Source organism: Seriola lalandi, unplaced genomic scaffold, assembly GCF_002814215.2.
Source record: "Seriola lalandi dorsalis isolate HSWRI2012SDOR001 ecotype SW California unplaced genomic scaffold, Sedor1 jcf7180002054544, whole genome shotgun sequence".
NCBI classification, from domain to species: Eukaryota; Metazoa; Chordata; class Actinopteri; order Carangiformes; family Carangidae; genus Seriola; species Seriola lalandi.
Window position 1 is genome coordinate 3543666 of NW_019525097.1, and position 17816 is coordinate 3561481.

Below are 17816 nucleotides of genomic sequence, written 5' to 3' on the forward strand. Positions count from 1 at the left end.
CAATGCTTTCAGAGAATTTTTGAAAAATTATACCCATAATTGGAAAAGAAAATGTCATTTTCTGCCATTTCTTTCTTACACTCAATCTTCAACTATTTGACCTTTGGCACAATATTCAGTAGTCATGAGAATTCTGCATTAGGGATAAAAGAAAAGTTGGCAGGCAATGGAAGAAGTTTTTACCCAAGTAAACCAAAATAAATCTCTCCTCTCTTCAACATCATCCTTTTGTGTCCATCCCTCCCTGTCCCCCCAGAACACTGGAACTATCTGGGGGTCGACGAGAACCTGGGCCCAGTGGCAGTGAGTTTGAGGAGGGAGAAGCTGGAAGAACACAAGGAGCATGGGCAGCAGTACAACTACAGGGTCATCTTCAGAACGAGTGAGGTATATTGAAATTGACACATGACCCTCTGTACACCTTTCTCCATTGACATATGATGTTTTTTTTTTTTTTTTTAACAGCTTGATTTGTTGATTGGTGTGTTATATTATTTGTTTTTAGTTGTTCTGCCCTTTCTTCAGGGTATACAATGTTTGTAGCTGTTCCCTATGGGGCCATGAATGTTCATGCTTACAAATGTGTCAATATTTAGTACATTCTGTACTCAGTGATGTTACGAAGGAGCTATAATGAGTTCAAATTGTGTAGGAGTTAAAATATAGGATCTGTTCCCAGCTGTGCATATTGAAAAACCCATTTGGGAGGGGTTCTGGGGGGGGGGTTTAAAGGCATCATAATAAGGTTGTTAAATACAGCTCAAGACCTTAGAAGCCACTGCCTCCTTTTCTTAACACCACCTCAAATGATGGCAGGTTTGACTTAATTTGTAATTTATTCTCCCATTTGTTTATTCACAATACTCAATCTCTAGTTTGCAGTGAGAAGGAATCTTTTGTGAATCCTTCTAGCCCTCGCTGTCATCTCCTCCAATAGACAGACTAGAGCCATAGATCCATGTCCTCATTCCCTGAGCTGAACGCCCACCTACCGTCTTTGTCAGCCTTCATCTGTGAAGGACTGAGCTGTGCCATTTTGCAGCTAAACGAGACTAAAATAGTGCCAAAGGTATTCGAGTGGAGAAGGAAAAGCATTGCTCTTGTATTGAAGCGCACCATGAGTAATAGCCCTTCCAATCTCTTGGGATGACGCACGACCTACTGTGCTATGTTTTCCTCTCTTTTCCTCCCTTCTTTTCTCTATCTCTCTCCTCTCTAATTGCTATTTTCAGAGCAAGGAGCTGGGCAGGTATAGATATATATGTGTGTGTCTGTGGGAGTGAGTGGGATGCAGTGATGTTAAAGAGATAAGTTCAGTGTCCACTGAGGACAGCGATTGTCCTCTCGTCAGCTAGAGTGCTTCTCATCATCGGTTTGTTTAACCCTGAGGGTGTTGGCACAAACACTGGGCCTTCCAAACACTACTTGAAGACACACAAGCGCAACACACACTTATAAGTGATTCTCAAGAGCCATGGGGCCACTACAGATAATCCAGCTGTGTTTATTTGTTCATAGATAGATATTCAGGTTCTGGTTCCTCTGCTTTCCTCTTGATTAATTAAAGTCTTCCTTGAGTTTGTTTTAGCCTGAAGAACCGTCTTATACTTCAAGTTGAATTTCATTTCACAGGCCTTTAGGCCTCATCACAGGCTTCCTTGTAGCTTTCCAGACATAGACACCTACTAATGTTCTACTTGTGGTCGGAGAACTAGCTTTGCTTATGTTGTTGCCAGTCATAGGCAACTTTTAAAGAACCAACACAGCACCAAGCAGAAAGGTTAGGACCTAGCAGAAAATGTTCAGAACAGAGAGAAGAATTATCTTAAGTAGAAAACTTCAGCTAAACCAGGCTAACTCTCATTGTATCATTGTGACCATGCTTCTGCAATAACATGCTCTAAAAATAAACTAAAGAGTGTTCAGGGAGTTCAGAGAATGCAAGAAATGTGTTTTATATAGTGCAACAGTGGGTTTTCTCTCTGAGGCTTTTTGACTACATGATTTGGATAATTAACTATGAATCTACATAAATGCCATAAAGAACACAGAGACTATGAGACAATGCAGGTCCCAAAATATATAATGATTAACTCAGGCTCTTGGGTACAATGAGATAGGAAATAGTCAAGTCATTATAGTCAAATTTCTTTTATTTTTTTAAAAATCATTTTCAGTTGTTTAGTCATTTACACAGTTTTACTGCAAAAGATTTTAGAGTTTTCTTATCTAAACTTGAAAAATTAGTTGTTACTCTGACCCTTGCATTTCCTATTTTCTTGTTGTTTCCCTCTGGTTGGCTGCTTCCAGCTAAACACCCTGAGAGGCTCCATCCTGGAAGATGCAGTACCTTCCACATCCAAGCATGGCCTAGCTCGAGGCTTGCCCCTCAAAGAGGTGCTGGAGTACCTGGTGCCTGAGCTGAATGCTCACTGCCTGCGCCTGGCACTCAACACACCGAAGGTCACCGAGCAGCTGATGAAGCTGGACGAGCAGGGGGTAAGAAGATGCAATGAGCAAACTGAGTTGGGATGGGTGAATTTGATTAATTCCTTTGATTGCTCATATTGGAGGAAATTCCTGTTTGTTCTGTTATCTATTTAATAAAAAGACAGTATTACTCAGGCTTCATAATCTCCTCTTCATTCCTCAAAAATAGAATCCATTTAGCATAATTGCTCATTCTTTGAACTAAAGACACAAGTTTCTGAGCCATTATCTTGTATTGTGTGAACAGCGCATTATTTTCATTTTGGGTTTTATTAATTATTTTATGACTAGGTGAGGGGGATGTCTCATTGTTTAGCAGAACTATAAATTACTTATTTTTTATGTTTGCTTTATTGAACCATTCACTCCCATGAGACTATTATGTGGAATATAAGTGGAGAAACACATATTGGCAAAGTGTGTCACACACACACACACACACACACACCTCTTTAAAAATAAGTAATACAAAACATGCTCTTTGATACCCGTGCTCCCTGACGCAATCATCAAAAGCTGAACCTCTGTAAATGTCAACATGATTTCTCTGGAAAATGGCACCGCGATCACTGAAGAACATCCCAAGGTGGCTATTCTTAAAATGCCAACATGAGTTCTCCCTAAAATGTCAACCTGGTTATTCTAACATGATTTCTACACAATAATATGCTTGTGTGCCCCCTTTTTCATTGCAACAATGACTGCTCTCTCTCTCCACAGCTGAGTTTCCAGCGGAAGGTGGGGGTGATGTACTGCATGGCGGGCCAGAGCAGCGAGGAGGAGATGTACAACAACGAATCAGCTGGTCCTGCACTAGAGGAGTTCCTTCATCTACTTGGGGAGAGGGTCAGACTCAAAGGCTTCACCAAGTATCGAGCTCAGCTGGACACCAAGAGTATGTACATACATGGAAATTATAAGTTCTCTTAGAAGTACTGAGGAAAAACCTGTGTTGTTGTTAAACTGACGCTGAAACTAATGCCTGAGCCCTAGCAGCAGGGTTACTGCAGATTGACACTGTATAGAAGTTCTCATCGATTGAAGGAGTCTTGAGATCAGTCGCTTAGCAAGCATTTGATGGATTGTGGCATGTGGGAGGTGACCATCAGCACTGACATGATGTGTGTGTTCAATGCCTGAAAATGCAATGTGATATTCATATTAGCAGAATCACTGCCAGTTTGGAGGTCCAAACTGTTTGATAAATTAAGACAAATTAGTAAAATACCAAACTGTACACCAGGAAAGTGTGTTGCTCTGCACCAGCAAAGCACAGGTGTCACCCTCAGGGGGTAGGAGTACACAGGAACACTTCTCTTCTTGGAGACTACCTCATTAATTAGTGGTGTTTACAGACACAGATCTGACGGTAGTTGAAGCCACTGTGGGTAAACCAGGTACATGAGCCATCCATTCTTATGTACTAATGAGAGCACACCAAATATACACCTTATAGTCTAAAGCTAAAGCTCTTCTTACCTAGTATATGTCCTCTCAAATAATCTAAAGTCAATTTTAACATCTGGGTTTTCATTAGGATACAGATGTGCAGTGTGTGGAGTGAAATGAGAAACTGGACTAAAATAGATTATATAAGGAGAGTTGAAGCATTTGTCTGTGCCATTGACGTTGGTAATTCTTGCAGTCTGCACAATGCCAAAGTGCAATGGGAGTGGAGCACACATCTTTCAAGCCCATTTGTGTCCATATGCATGTGTTTTTTAAATATGGCTTCTACTTCTCTCCTCTGCACCTCACTCTCAGTCTACTTTGATTCCTCTGGCTTCCTTTTCGGTGATTCTTCAGTTTCCTCTGTGTGCACTGCCTTCAAAACAAAAATGCCTTCAATTCCAGACATGTGGCAGATGGCCTTTGGTGTCATATTACTCTACTGGGGAAAGTGATACTGATACTGTTGTTTTTCCTCCGTACGTCTCTTTTATCAATTGAATAATCCCCCATAATGCTTTGAGAGACAAAAACTCTCCCATTCGCTTTTTGTAGGACATGCAATACATCCTTTAGTAACCTAATAAATGAATTACAGCCATGCAAAGCGCTCCCTGTGGAAAGGTAATGTAGCTAGGTTAAGTATGGCCTTTTAAACACCTTGTGACTGTTTCCCCCTCAGCTGACTCGACGGGCACCCACTCCTTATACACCACTTACAAGGATTATGAGATCATGTTCCATGTGTCTACCATGCTGCCCTACACACCCAACAATAAGCAACAGGTATTTTAATATATACAAACACATTTATAATATGTGAAGTTGTTACAAATATGTAACATGCAAACTTATGCTTTTAAAATAATGTGTTGTACAGACTTTATAAGATCAATACCATGATCATTTCAATAAATTTGCATATGGTTTAAGTGGCAATTGTCTAGATAATGTAATAGCTAAAGCACTCGATTTCTATGATCACTTAATGTTTATCATGCGACACATATTTTAATTTAACTGTTGAACTCATTTGCATTGTTTTTCTGTATTTTCTATATATCTGATTTGATGTAGCTCAACATCTAACTTCAGTTTTTCCTGCTGTTCTTGAACTTTTCCAGTTACTGCGGAAGCGTCATATTGGGAATGACATTGTCACGATTGTGTTCCAAGAACCCGGTGCACTTCCCTTCACTCCCAAAAACATTCGCTCACACTTCCAGCATGTCTTTGTGATTGTGCGGGCACACAACCCCTGTTCTGACAACAGCTCCTACAGGTGAGATTCAACAGCACCACATGTTGTGTACTTTATGTATACATGAATTATAGATATTTTTTTAAGAGACTGCTGTATTATGGGTTGTTTAAAGCCCAAACACTGTTAGGCTAGTGAATTTTTAGCTGTCCAATAGTGACCTTTGTTTATCTGCTGGCATATATTATATATAAGGAATAGAATGGTAGAAGATTGTGAGCTGAAATATAGATTATTAAGATTGCAGTATTTGAGTCCAGATATTTGGCAGGGGTTTGTGTGAGTAAGTGACTAAACAGAATGAAGAAATGCCTACTAACAGAAACCAATAGTTAGCTGAAAGCTTTGGATATCCACTAGCAGCTGAATTTACAGGTTAGGTTTCTTTCAGGTGTTAAAACTGCATTAGAAAGACAAAGAAGTAGACTGTTATTTGTATAGTTTATGGTATTTGAAGTACCACACAACAAATCAATTAAAAAATGATATTTTTGTTATGAAATATTGTGTACCTGCCGACCATTTTGTGTTATTTTTCCACTGTCCTTACCAAAGAACGGGGGGAGGGTGTCTTACAATGTCTCATCTTATATTCAGGCCACTGCATTACATTTGTTTTTTTGAAAAAGTCTAGATAGAAACTTTAGTTAGACTTATTATATGCGCTTGATTTCTCATGAATCATTTCCTGTCACTGCTGAAACAATAACGCTCTTATCTGTCGGCTCAGAGAGTTGTACAGCTCTCATTACCTTTGCAGTTCCATCACTCCATCATAGAGTAGGCTGTGAGTGTTTAGAGCCCTCTCCACAGCTCACGATTTATTACCCCTTTGTCAGAGATGTGTAATATGAAATACAATGTGCCAACCTGGAGTCATTTTAAAGGAATAATGAACATTCTCCTCCTTCTCTATTTTCCTATTTCAAACTGTTCAGCTATGAAGGACATTTCATTCCTTGTTTATTCTTGCTTCTGTCTTGTTATCTAGTGTTCTGTCAGTCTCTCTTATCTTGCCCTCTATGAGCCTTCCTCTCTCTCATACTAATGGCTGTTTTAATTGCTGTCTGAGCACATTGTGTGAGGTCTTAATTGCCCCCCATGGGGCTACTTCGTTACTGAGCAACAACACACACACTCAAGAGCCCTGCCACAGAGTGACTATAGAGCAAATACTATTACACATGCCTTTTGTGATTCACAAATGTGAATTAAGTTTTTTCTGAAGTGAAAATACACAGTCGAGGTGAAACATCTGGTCTTGGAGGTAAATTACGATTCATAGTCACCACAGGGAAGTTGACTGAGTCATAATGTTATAAAGTAAGGATGACCTAAATGCTTTGAAGCCTTGGTGTGTTTCCTTTAGGTTTCAGAGGACCTTCCTATACACAGAGGGCAGGGAAATACAGCACACTTCATAGTTCTATTTAATACGGCTATGCTCTCTACAGGGCTTCTCTGCCAGATGTACCTGTTACTTTATGTGAAGGCTCAGAGTCTTTTCCCAGATTCACCTGGGCTGCCGCCCCAGGGGATCTGCAGGTTTTCAAAAGTCTGAAAAAGCATCTTTCTTGGTCCTGAATATTTTTTTCCCTGCCTGCTGTAGACAGTAACAGTGGTTCTAACTTTGTAATGTGGTTTTGTGGGCTGTGAGACTGATGTGACAGTAGATGGTGTGTGCAGGAGTTTGTTCAATCCTTTTTTTTTTATGTGGTTTTAGTCAGCACCATCAGTCCTGTAGCACTGTCACTGCTGTCACTGCTGGCTACAGTTGCTAGGAAGACTCAATTTAAGGAAAGTTTAAAATGAATTTGAATTAATAGTTTTAAAATGGTTAATCCATCCCTGAATATTGTGCCACTTATCTGGCTCCAGGATATGTTAATGGATTAATTGTTTTACCGGAAATTATACCAGAATTGTTATTGTTATACAACACACAAAAAAATTTAAATATAAATGTCAATACATTGATGCACATTGGGGTCCAAAAATCTAAAACCACTTTCCTATCCTCCCAAAATCAAGGCAGCGCGTTTTCCCTCTGAGACATGCATCTCGCCAAGTTCCTGAATAGTCCAACAACACAGAGATTATTCCCATACAGGAGTATTTCCTCTCCAACTATTTGAGGTGAACCAGGCCACATGTTTTCTGTTATTTATTAACTGCTCAAATGCTGTTGCTATTTAGTATAATTGAATGTGATTACCTGTTAATCCCATCTACTTTAAAAAACTATTCTCAAATAATGGCTGGCTTAATGTCTGCAGATAAAATGGATTATGATATGAGAAGTACTGAATTTAAGATTACAGCAATGCTGAAAGAGAAAGAGTGTGCGCGACCGCAATTATGGTGTTTTTTCTTTAAAGAATAAATTGGTATTGTGTCATTGTAAACAAACACTTAACACATGTTGAAAAGTAAATGTTAAGAGTTCATCTCCAGAAAAGTGATTAATGCAACAATTCACAGATGTCTTCAGGGCTGAGTGCTTAGTATGCAGTAGTTTTTTTCACACACATGTCTCTGAAGTAATGAGACTGTACGAGACAAGGACGCATTACATTGTATGAGGTAATAGTGACTGTATGACTGAGCTGAGCGTAACATCCAATGAATATATTTTGTATGGTGTAAAAAAAATTGATTCTAAAAATTATTTTAGTCCCAGGATTTATTTGGCTTTATGACAACTTCATGTGGCCTCTTTGGCTCACACATTCATCTTGTCCTGTGTTCCACTGTATATTATTGGTGGAAAACACTACTATTGCAGGTCTGAGGTCATTCCTGTAGTCATCAGTTTCCAGTTATCTATGTAGTAGTTTAATTGAATCTTTAACTTCAAATCTGTCCTTTTTAAATATTTATTTCTCTCTTCCAATGTCAAGTCCACCTTAGCTTAAAAAAGCTGCTACTCAAACCTAACTGGAAATACTGCATAACAAGTGACAAGTCGACAAAAACATGTGATGCGTACCTTCCCCACATCCACACCACACACACACACACACACACACACACACACACACACACACACACCTCTGAGCCTCCAACTCCAATAGGTATTGACATGTTCTTTTTCTTGCCCTGGCTCAGTGGGCAGCAGGTTGTGGATGCTGGAGGAGCAGAGCTGCCCACACACTGGATATTTATAAGACCACAAATCACTGAAACCACAGGAATGTGCTCTTTCATTTCTACTGCCAACCCTCCTGCCACGAGGATCACACAGCAGCCTCACAGTCCAGCAATCCCCACTGCACCCCTCTCTCTCTGGCTCACTCATTCTCACCCTCTTTTCTCATTCGCTCTCTTTTTTTCTCATTCATGTTTTTTTTTCTGATTTGTTCTCTGTCCTGTTTCCCTCTCTCTCCCTCTCTCTCCCTCTCTCTCCCTCTCTCTCTCTCTCTCTCTCTCTCTCTCTCTCGCTCTTTCTTTCCATCACTTCCTTCTGTCCTGCGTGATTCACAGGTCTTTGGTTGACTGACTCACAGGTGTTCGAGATCAGTACAAGTGCTTTTAGAGCTCCAGTGTAATGTTTTGAGTGATGTTTGTAACTGTTAGGGAAAATTCTTATCGGTGGTGAAGAAAGAGCGCTGGAGTCCAGGATGTCTTATGCTGAGGATGTTTACTGATGCTTGATCAAGGAGAAAGGAGGATTCATCAATACAGGCTTCTGTGCATGATGTCACCTCAAATCTGAAGCAGGAACCCCTGAGGATAGTGTTTATACCCTTAGAGAGATTACTACAGATAGCTTACACTCCATAATTGGTCAAATATCTAAAAGAAGGAGGGATGTGTGAACACACTATTGGTTCATTGACCATAAACAAGGAAACATGACCATATCCGCCCATGTGCTGATTCATAGAACACCCAGCCACTTGTGACTGACCATCCTAGGTCTGTTGTTATCAATCGTGGCACCAGCAGTATCAGCAGCAAACCAAAGCTGCATCTGGAGGAGCCGCCTGAGTAAAGTATGTATGAACTGACATAGTGATGCCACAGCGATTTTCTTCCACTGTTTGAATTATTCTCTGTGATTGCAGCAATGATCGAGATAAGGTTCTTATTGAAACTACACAAGCAGTCAAATGAAAACTGACACAATTTCTTCCCACAATAGCTTCAGAGATGTTTGTATGACCCTCCACCTACACATGTGTACACACACCACCTTCTTTCCTTCTTCTACCTTATCCTTTGTGGGGAATGTGGGAAATGCAAGCAACATTTAGACACACTGGCAACTACTGGGGGTATTATCAGCTTCTCAGCATTCATTTACCAGCACTACAGTATAGGAGTCTGTTTTCACTCTCCCAAGGCAATTTTAGCTAGAAAAAAAAACATGCTTCCTCTCTTACCCGCATCTGTCACAAATAAGGAAAGGTGGGAAATGAGGTGTCAACAATTTGACGGTTAGTATAATTGAACGCCGCACGTCTCCGGTGAGGACAGGTTGTCTCTAAGGTTTGTTTAGAAATATGTGGGAGACGTATTGACTTTAGATGCTTATTAGACAAAGCGATTAATCCTGGTGTCAACATGTGTGCTGATGCATGTCACCAGGGATGTGTGTGGGTTGAGGGCTCTGACTTCCAGTGCTACTCTTGTCAGCCGGTAATTATCACCTGAGTGAAGATATGTGATTGAGCTCATTTGGTCATGAAGAGGTTGAGACCAGGACATTTGACCCATGTACAGACATAGTCCTCTTTAGGCCCTTATTTCTTAACTGCCTCAGACTCAGATATTCTGATTCAGATCTGGGCATAAGTCTGTTTGTCTTTTCTTTTCTTTTTTTCCAATGAGCAGTCATCCCCATATCTTCTCACAGTCTCCCACACACTCTTCCTTTCTCAGCCACATTTTCCTTTTCTCTCACTCTGGGGCTTTGGGCAGGAGATTTCGAATAGCAGTCTCCCCTCATCCTCCTCCTCTCCTCTCCTTCCTCTCCGTGGCCGCTCAGCTGAGTTCCTGACATACCAGACAGGGCAAACAGTCTCAGATGGCCATTCCAGGGACTTAATGAAAGGAAAAGGGAGATGAGAGGGGAGGTGGGGAGCAGCGAAAACAGGGAGGTATAGGACATGGAAATGAAATGCATGCTATAAGGAAAAGGCAGCAAGTACACATAGCCTCCATGCTATAGTAAAGTCATTAATACTTATTATGATCATCATTTGGACACATAACTCTGTTTTGAGGTAATAAAGAAAGCAGCAGACGACTCATTTGAAGTACATTATACAGAAACCAAAAAGATTATTTTAGCAAGAGGAAAAATGAGGAGAATGGAACTAACTCGGACAAAAACAGACTAAATTTATTAGTGGGAAAGGTGTCAGTGTCCTGAGATATAATATATATACCAGTCAAGGATTTTGTGTTTTTATGTGTTCCCATATTTGAGTGAGCAAACGGCATTAAGCTTTATATCAAACATTATCTATGTTGCCAAATCTGGCTGCCACTATTTTTTTTTTCTGAACTTTTAAATCTTAATGACATTAAACCTTCAAGCTTTGGATGTTTGGATGTTGATTTACTGTGCAATAAAACATTGAATTTAAGCCATATGATCTGTAATGTCTGAGGAGAAACACCCAGCAGCCTAAATTTGCCAAATTGTTGGCCCATCTGGAACAACTGATTTGTTAACCATTAATCCTTTTCTTCTCTCCTCCCACTTTTCCTCTTTTCCCCTCTTGTCTCATTTTTTCTTCCTGGTCTACTTCTCCCCATGTAGTGTGGCGGTCACTCGTTCCAAAGACGTGCCCTCATTCGGCCCCCCAATCCCAGAGGGTGTCACCTTCCCCAAGTCCTCTGTGTTCCGGGACTTCCTGCTGGCCAAGGTCATTAATGCAGAAAATGCCGCTCACAAGTCACACAAGTTCCGTGCCATGGCCACCCGAACACGCCAGGAGTACTTGCGTGACCTGGCTGAGCGCCACACCACCAGCACGCCCATTGACCCCTCTGGAAAGTTTCCTTTCATCTCACTGGCCCACAAGAAGAAAGAGAAGAGCCGGCCGTACGGAGGGGCAGAGCTGCGCAGCCTGGGGGCGGTGACCTGGCTGGTCCACGCTGAGGATCATGGGACTGGAGGGGAACTGGAGGGTCTTCTGGCCATGTCCAATGACTTTCTCATTCTGTTGGACCAAGATGCCAAGGCTGTGGTGTTCAACTGTGCCACAAAAGACGTGATTGGCTGGACGCTGAGCAGCCCTGCGTCTTTGCGGATTTTTTATGAGCGGGGAGAAAGTGCGTCTCTGAGGAGTATCAGTAATAACACTGAGGATTTCAAAGAAGTGGTCAAACGTCTAGAGGTTAGAAGACACACCGATACATTACATTTGTGATGAGACTGATGGTAGTGTGCTCAGCATGCTTAGATAATGAAATTATAAAACCTGTTCTCACTTGTAACTTTTTGCTTTATTTTCATAATTGTATCAGTAATTGACATTTGCTGGCTTTTTGCTCTCTGCTGGGCCACTGCACATTCAAAGTCAAATTAGGTCAGTTGGTGCCAAGTTTATTTGCCAAGAGAACTGAAATAATTTACCCTATTACCAAATGGGTGGCACCACTTATGCTGCAAAATTGTACCAGACTCCATGTGGTAGTTAGAGGACTCTGGATGAGACAAAAAAACAATGGCTAAAGGTGACAAACATTCATTCACATAGAGCAGGCAAGTACTGAGAAAGCAGATCAATGGACATAAATGCTGCTGGATACCATTGATCATTTACCTGGCCCACTCACAGTCTCTCCTACTATTCACTGTCGGCTGTCAGTCTGCCAAAATGACAACATTTTTGTGTCTACATGCCAAGTTGCTGTCTCATTACTGGTCTCAGCTTATTGAGGGAGTTTCAGAAACACCTCTGGACAACATACTCCTAATGGTTCATACACCTACACATACAGCGAAGTGGTGATAGCTCTTCCTTAGCTGTTTCCATGGAAACTGGTTAGAAAAAAAGGTGTTTTCTTATGTCATCATCAGTGCTTTAGAATACTTTCATTTCCCCAGTCTCCCCCTACCTTCAAACTGTGTGTGTGTGTGTGTGTGTGTGCATGCATGTGTGTGTGCGATGGCTTTTATCATGTATTTATGTAACCTGGATTGAGTCCACCATCTTTGATTTGCACACATGCATACAAACATACTTGAACAAACACACATCATTACTTGGCTCAGGACTCAGAAGTGTATCACTTTCATGTTGCATTTTATGCATCTGGCGTTAATTTTCAATCATTTGGACTACTTCAGTGCCAGAGAGAGGAAGAGAAGTGGCCTTGGGCGACTTGCTTTATGGAACTTGTCTCTTTCTCTCTCACTCCCTCTCCCTCTCTGTAAGTCTCTGTCTCTCTATCTCTCTCGCTCATGCTCTTCCTTTTGCTCTTTTATTTTTTTTTCCTCTTGTTTACTGTTTATCGTTCCCTTTTTTCTTGTACTCTCTTCCTCTCCCACACACACATTCAGAAACATCAGAGAGCATCATAACAATTCCTATCAGGTGCCAGTCTGCAGCATGATTTATTCACACTTCCCTGTGAAGGTTGGCTTTTATAGAGCAGTTTGCTAACGTCCTGTTCAGACAGAAAAATGCAAGGCACCTTGATGCAAGGCGTATCACTAGAGAGAGGGAGGGAAGGACGGATCACCTGTGACTGACTACAGTGAAAAAGTAGTAGAGATTGAGGACTGTTTTTTCATTGGCAGCCTTTTGCATTTTGACAAGTATGCAAGCTGTGTCTCCATTAAAACAATTTTCAACTTTTTCACCGGGCACTCTTTGAGAAAGAACAGCGTCCGCTTTGCAGCGCTCCCCCACCCTTTCCTGAATGCTAAGAGTCACATCCTTCCATGAAAAAACATGAAGTTCAAAAACGGGTCTCCTGAGCAACGCATCTCTGTGTGAACACAGCCTGAAGTGTCATGGCAAAAAAACACATCTGCTTTCATTTCTGTCATCTGTCAAGCGTATGAATGTACGTGCACGTACATTTAGTGAGAGGTGTGCCACTTACATTGAAGCACTAATTCATCTTTATTTATGGCCATAAATCTCTAACGGATCACTTGAGTTGTTTAAAATAAATCTCCTCTTCAGCCTAAGAGGAAGCATGTGAACATATGCACTGAACATGTACATAGACATGCACACCAAACCGCAACCACTTGTACGCAGAGACAGTGTTTGGTTGTTATGAAAATTTGACTGACGTTGTGGAAGATGAGATGAATTTACCTCAATTTTTTTTTTCTCTCTGTACTTCCCTTTTTTTTCCTTTACCCCCCCCTTCTAACCCCTTTTTGCTTTTTGTCATCATCTCTCCTCCCATCATTACTGTCACTCCTTCTCTCATACTCTCATTGTGCAATACTCTCTGCCCTTCCGATGTCCAGCTCCTGACTAAAGGCTGTGAGACATCAGAGATGACACTTCGTCGAAATGGCCTGGGGCAGCTTGGCTTCCACGTGAACTATGAAGGCATCGTGGCTGAGGTATCCCTCTGTACAACCCAAATGTTCCTCTGAAAATGTACCACAGAGTAAATCATTGGGGTAGCACGTGTTTACATAGAACATCTGAATATGCTTTATTAGTTGTAGTCTAATTATTAATGTGATGAATTTGTGAAAATACTTTTTTTTTTTATTGAATTAGTTCTTGATCTGTATCTTTGAAGCTGCTTTATCTCCGGTTTATTAGAGAAATCTTTACACCATTGCTCTCCCTCATTTTAGACATGTGATTGGATCATAAGAGTGTAGCTGCCAGGCTGTGGATGTCATTTGCTTGCATGCGTTGTTGTGCAGTGTCTTATATTAGATGTGCTAGTATCACACAGTCACACAACAGCAGAAACAAATGCCAATTTATTAATTTTTTCAATGGAGAAAACTACTTTTAAATAAACCAGGAGTTGGCATATGTGGACAGTTTGACTTTCCATCTTATTACTGTTTGGAGAATTATGCATCTTACCACTTCAGCTGTAATGCAATCAAATTTTGTTACTATAGGTGGAGCCGTACGGCTACGCCTGGCAGGCAGGACTGCGGCAGGGAAGCCGATTGGTAGAAATCTGCAAAGTTGCTGTAGCAACACTGACCCATGAGCAGATGATCGACCTCCTGCGGACCTCAGTGACAGTGCGTGTTGTTATCATCCCACCACATGATGACGCCACTCCACGCAGGTAGGTGGGATGGTACTTATATAAGGCACTTATTTAATATTACTATTTTCCAGAGGTGGTAAACAGATGAGCTCTTCTTTTGTGCCAAAATGTTCCATGGTATGCACTCTGTCATCAGGATTCACATTATTTAAGGAGACAATAATATTTTAAACCTTTGAAATCCCTGTGAGACAAACTAGAGTCTAACTAAACATCTTTGGTCCCTCTCTACAGAGGCTGTTCAGAGCTCTATCGAATGCCTGTGTCAGAATACAAGGGCAGCAGCAGCGATAGTGGCTCCTTCGAATACAAGTTCCCCTTCCGCAGCAACAACAACAAATGGCAGAGGACGTCCAGCAGCCCTCAGCAGTCCCTGACTGCCTCGCCACAGCCCCACACGCCCAACCGTGCTATCAGCCTGGGTAGTTCTGTGGGGAAGACGCTGTCAGCTGAGAGGCTGGAGAGGGGCGCCGTCATCCCACGCAGCGTCAGCAGTGATGGTCGACCCCTGGACACCAAAAGGTTTGAACCTGTCCACTTTTTAAATATGGATCAGTGGAAAATCACATTTATAGTAGGGGGGAGGGTGGGAAAGGTTTCCAAAAGAGAGTACAAACTGGAAAATATGGATTTTGAAGGCCAGAACTCTCACAGCTGGTGAAGTAATCATTGAGTCATTGGTATTTTGACAGTTTTCTTTTTTTTCATGCGAAATAATGAATATTTGCAGCTTCTATTTTCACCTCTAAGACTCAGGTGAAATGAGATTCTGCATGCTAGTGTATTGACAAAGCTCATAAAAGGCAGCTGGTGGGTATATAGCAGAAACTTTTAAGTATTCACAACATTTTTTTTCTCTCCAGAATATGTGGGAACTGGGATCACAAAGTAGCAATCAATGGAATTTCCTCTGAAGGGAAAAACTTTTAACTTTTACAATGCTTTGCTTTGTTTATTTCATCTTCCTTTTGCTCCTCCATTTCCATGCGCCTGTAAATCCTCACAGTTCCTGTGTGTATGTGTCATTGTATGTACACCAGGATGTCTCCGGGCAGTGAAAGCTACAGCCTGGCCTCCTCCCTGGCGTTGGGTCGCTCCCCTCACAATCGGAGCTCTCCAAGCAACTTGTCTTGTTCCAGTGACGCCTCCGGAAGCTCTGCTCACTGGAGACAGAAGTCCATGCCTGAGCAGTAAGGAAGAGGAGGGAGGGGGGTTGTGTTTGTCTCTGGGCTAGTGTCGGATTATTTTTTATGCAGATTTTGATGTATCATATAAAAAAGCAAAAAAGGTCCCCCAGTTTCACAAAAAGGTTTCCTGCTGGCTTGAGGCTCTTATTTTTCTTATTCTTAACCATAAAATGTTTATTACATGTCTGTTTTTTCTCAGTAGCTGAAGCATTATAATGCAATGGTACTTGTCAGTTTTCATCTTTTGAAAGACTGAACTTATCTTGTGAGACTATTTTCAGTGTTGTCCTCTGCATTTAAGAAGCTGATTTATTCATTTCAACCCAGAAAGTTAAATTTGCATATTCATATTTTATTATTTGCAATATAGCAAAAGCTGGCTTGAAATGTATTAATTTGACAGTTGTGTCAGTGTATGACAGGGTAGGAGAGTGAGGTGCTAGAATTTGTGTATTTGTCTGTGGGAAACGTCTTTTTTTTTTTTCTTTTTTTTTTTCTTTTACATCCACCCACTACAGCCTGTGGGAAAATCTATTATCTTTCAAAGGCTGTTATTCTATCTTTTCTTGCTCTGCATTTTTAATAAGAGGAGACACTGATTTTAAGCTAATAAGCTTATTTTAAAAACAAAGAATTCGTTCTGATTCTGGGCATGTGTGCTCATATACCAGGTTTGCAGGCAGCCGCCATTCTCCCATGTCTTCGGAGAGACGAGAGGTGGTCGGAGACGGCGGGTGCAGTGGGAAGTCCACTCCCAATTGGTCAAGAATGGAGGAAGGGGGAGGAGCAGAACGAGGGTCAACAGGTGAATATATCTTCTGTTGAAATAGTGGAGCTAATACAGAAAACTTGGTAAGAAAGGAATGTGCAGTGGATTGATACTGCAAGTAGATTCTATTTTTTTCAATAATGTAAATATATCTACTCATGCTGGTTTTATAAACATCATCTATTGTGTGTGTATGTTGTTATATATGGGAGGAATGTAAGGATGTTTGACTCTTGAATAGCGAGGGAGGGAGTAACAGCGCAGGAAGGAAATCATCCAAATATATATCCATATTACTAAAACTTTTGAGATGACAGGTATGCAGAAGAGTGTGTGCACATGATGTTTGTGTGTGCCTCCTCATTTTTTGCAGCAGCCTCCTCCTTCCAGTGCTGAGATCCGAACTCTGACAGAATCCACACTTCTTCTAAACAGCACTTCTCTTCCCATTCTTTCCCCCCTGTCATCCTCTTTCTCCTCCTACTCAGCTAGCTCTGAATTATATTGCCTTCACAGAGAAGGTCTTGATGTCTCTGCAAACAGACGAAAAAGGTGGAAAGATGATGAGACAAACAGAAATAGCGAAGAGAGAATTATTGAATGGGGGGGGGGGTCAGTCACTGATCTCAATTATAATATAAAGCCTTGTCTCTTGTCACTTTCTCTCTATTCTCAAGAGAAAGAGAGGGGGGCAATTTCTTTGTTTCCTATCAACACAGTTGGCCAAACTACTCTTTGTGTGCCTTTACTTCTTTCCCTCTCTCCCTCCAGTCTGTTCCTCACTCTCCACTGACATTTATGTTTGTCTCTTTGTATCTTTGTGTCTTTTTATGCTCTTGTACACTGGCTTTCATTTAATTATGAGTATTCTCCCATAAACTGTTTTTTGGGGAGTTTTCTTCTTGTTTTCCAGCTCAGTCTCAGAAAGCCATAAAGACTACATCCCAGCAGGATGTTGCTTTGGTTGATTGTTGACCAGCCTACTTTCAGCCATGTCCTCAACCTGTTTCTGACCGCCACAATCACAGAGAAGGGCCACCAGTCTTTAATTTTGTGGTTGTTTATAGCACTTAAGTCTTTATTGGTCAGGGCGGAACAATGAATGCTGGGCCAGCTCAGCCTAAGTCAGCCAAGTGTCCAGCCGTACACAGTCCACTTTGCTGTCTCTGTGGTTTAGGGTTCTGTCCTTTTCTCTTCCTCCCATTTTACCCCCTTGACCCGCTAGTCTTCAGCAATGATGATGTGGCCACGCTTTGTCCAGAAATAACACAAGTCATGCAGAGGGCAGAAGACTCACTTTTGCTCTTTTCATCTCTTAATTCTTGTCATACACAAACATTAACTTAGACCTTAATGTAGCCTATGCAGGGTTTTGCATTGACATAATTACTGCATCAAGAATTCCTGTTGCAGCTACCATTTAACACAGCATTTG

General features: G+C 41.3%; 1 protein-coding gene across 5 annotated transcripts in view; it reads left to right on the forward strand.

Moving 5' to 3' along the window:
* sipa1l1 (signal-induced proliferation-associated 1 like 1) overlaps nucleotides 1–17816 on the forward strand; it is a 72901-nt gene that overhangs the window by 43005 nt on the left and 12080 nt on the right. For all 5 annotated transcript variants that reach the window (XM_087176268.1, XM_087176267.1, XM_023415034.2 and 2 more), the window contains 11 exons: nucleotides 257–387; nucleotides 2311–2499; nucleotides 3211–3385; nucleotides 4622–4725; nucleotides 5064–5221; nucleotides 10971–11550; nucleotides 13647–13745; nucleotides 14268–14443; nucleotides 14660–14947; nucleotides 15466–15615; nucleotides 16284–16417. In XM_087176268.1, coding sequence (XP_087032394.1) covers nucleotides 257–387; nucleotides 2311–2499; nucleotides 3211–3385; nucleotides 4622–4725; nucleotides 5064–5221; nucleotides 10971–11550; nucleotides 13647–13745; nucleotides 14268–14443; nucleotides 14660–14947; nucleotides 15466–15615; nucleotides 16284–16417 — 2184 coding nt within the window. The remainder of the gene's footprint in view (nucleotides 1–256; nucleotides 388–2310; nucleotides 2500–3210; nucleotides 3386–4621; nucleotides 4726–5063; nucleotides 5222–10970; nucleotides 11551–13646; nucleotides 13746–14267; nucleotides 14444–14659; nucleotides 14948–15465; nucleotides 15616–16283; nucleotides 16418–17816) is intronic.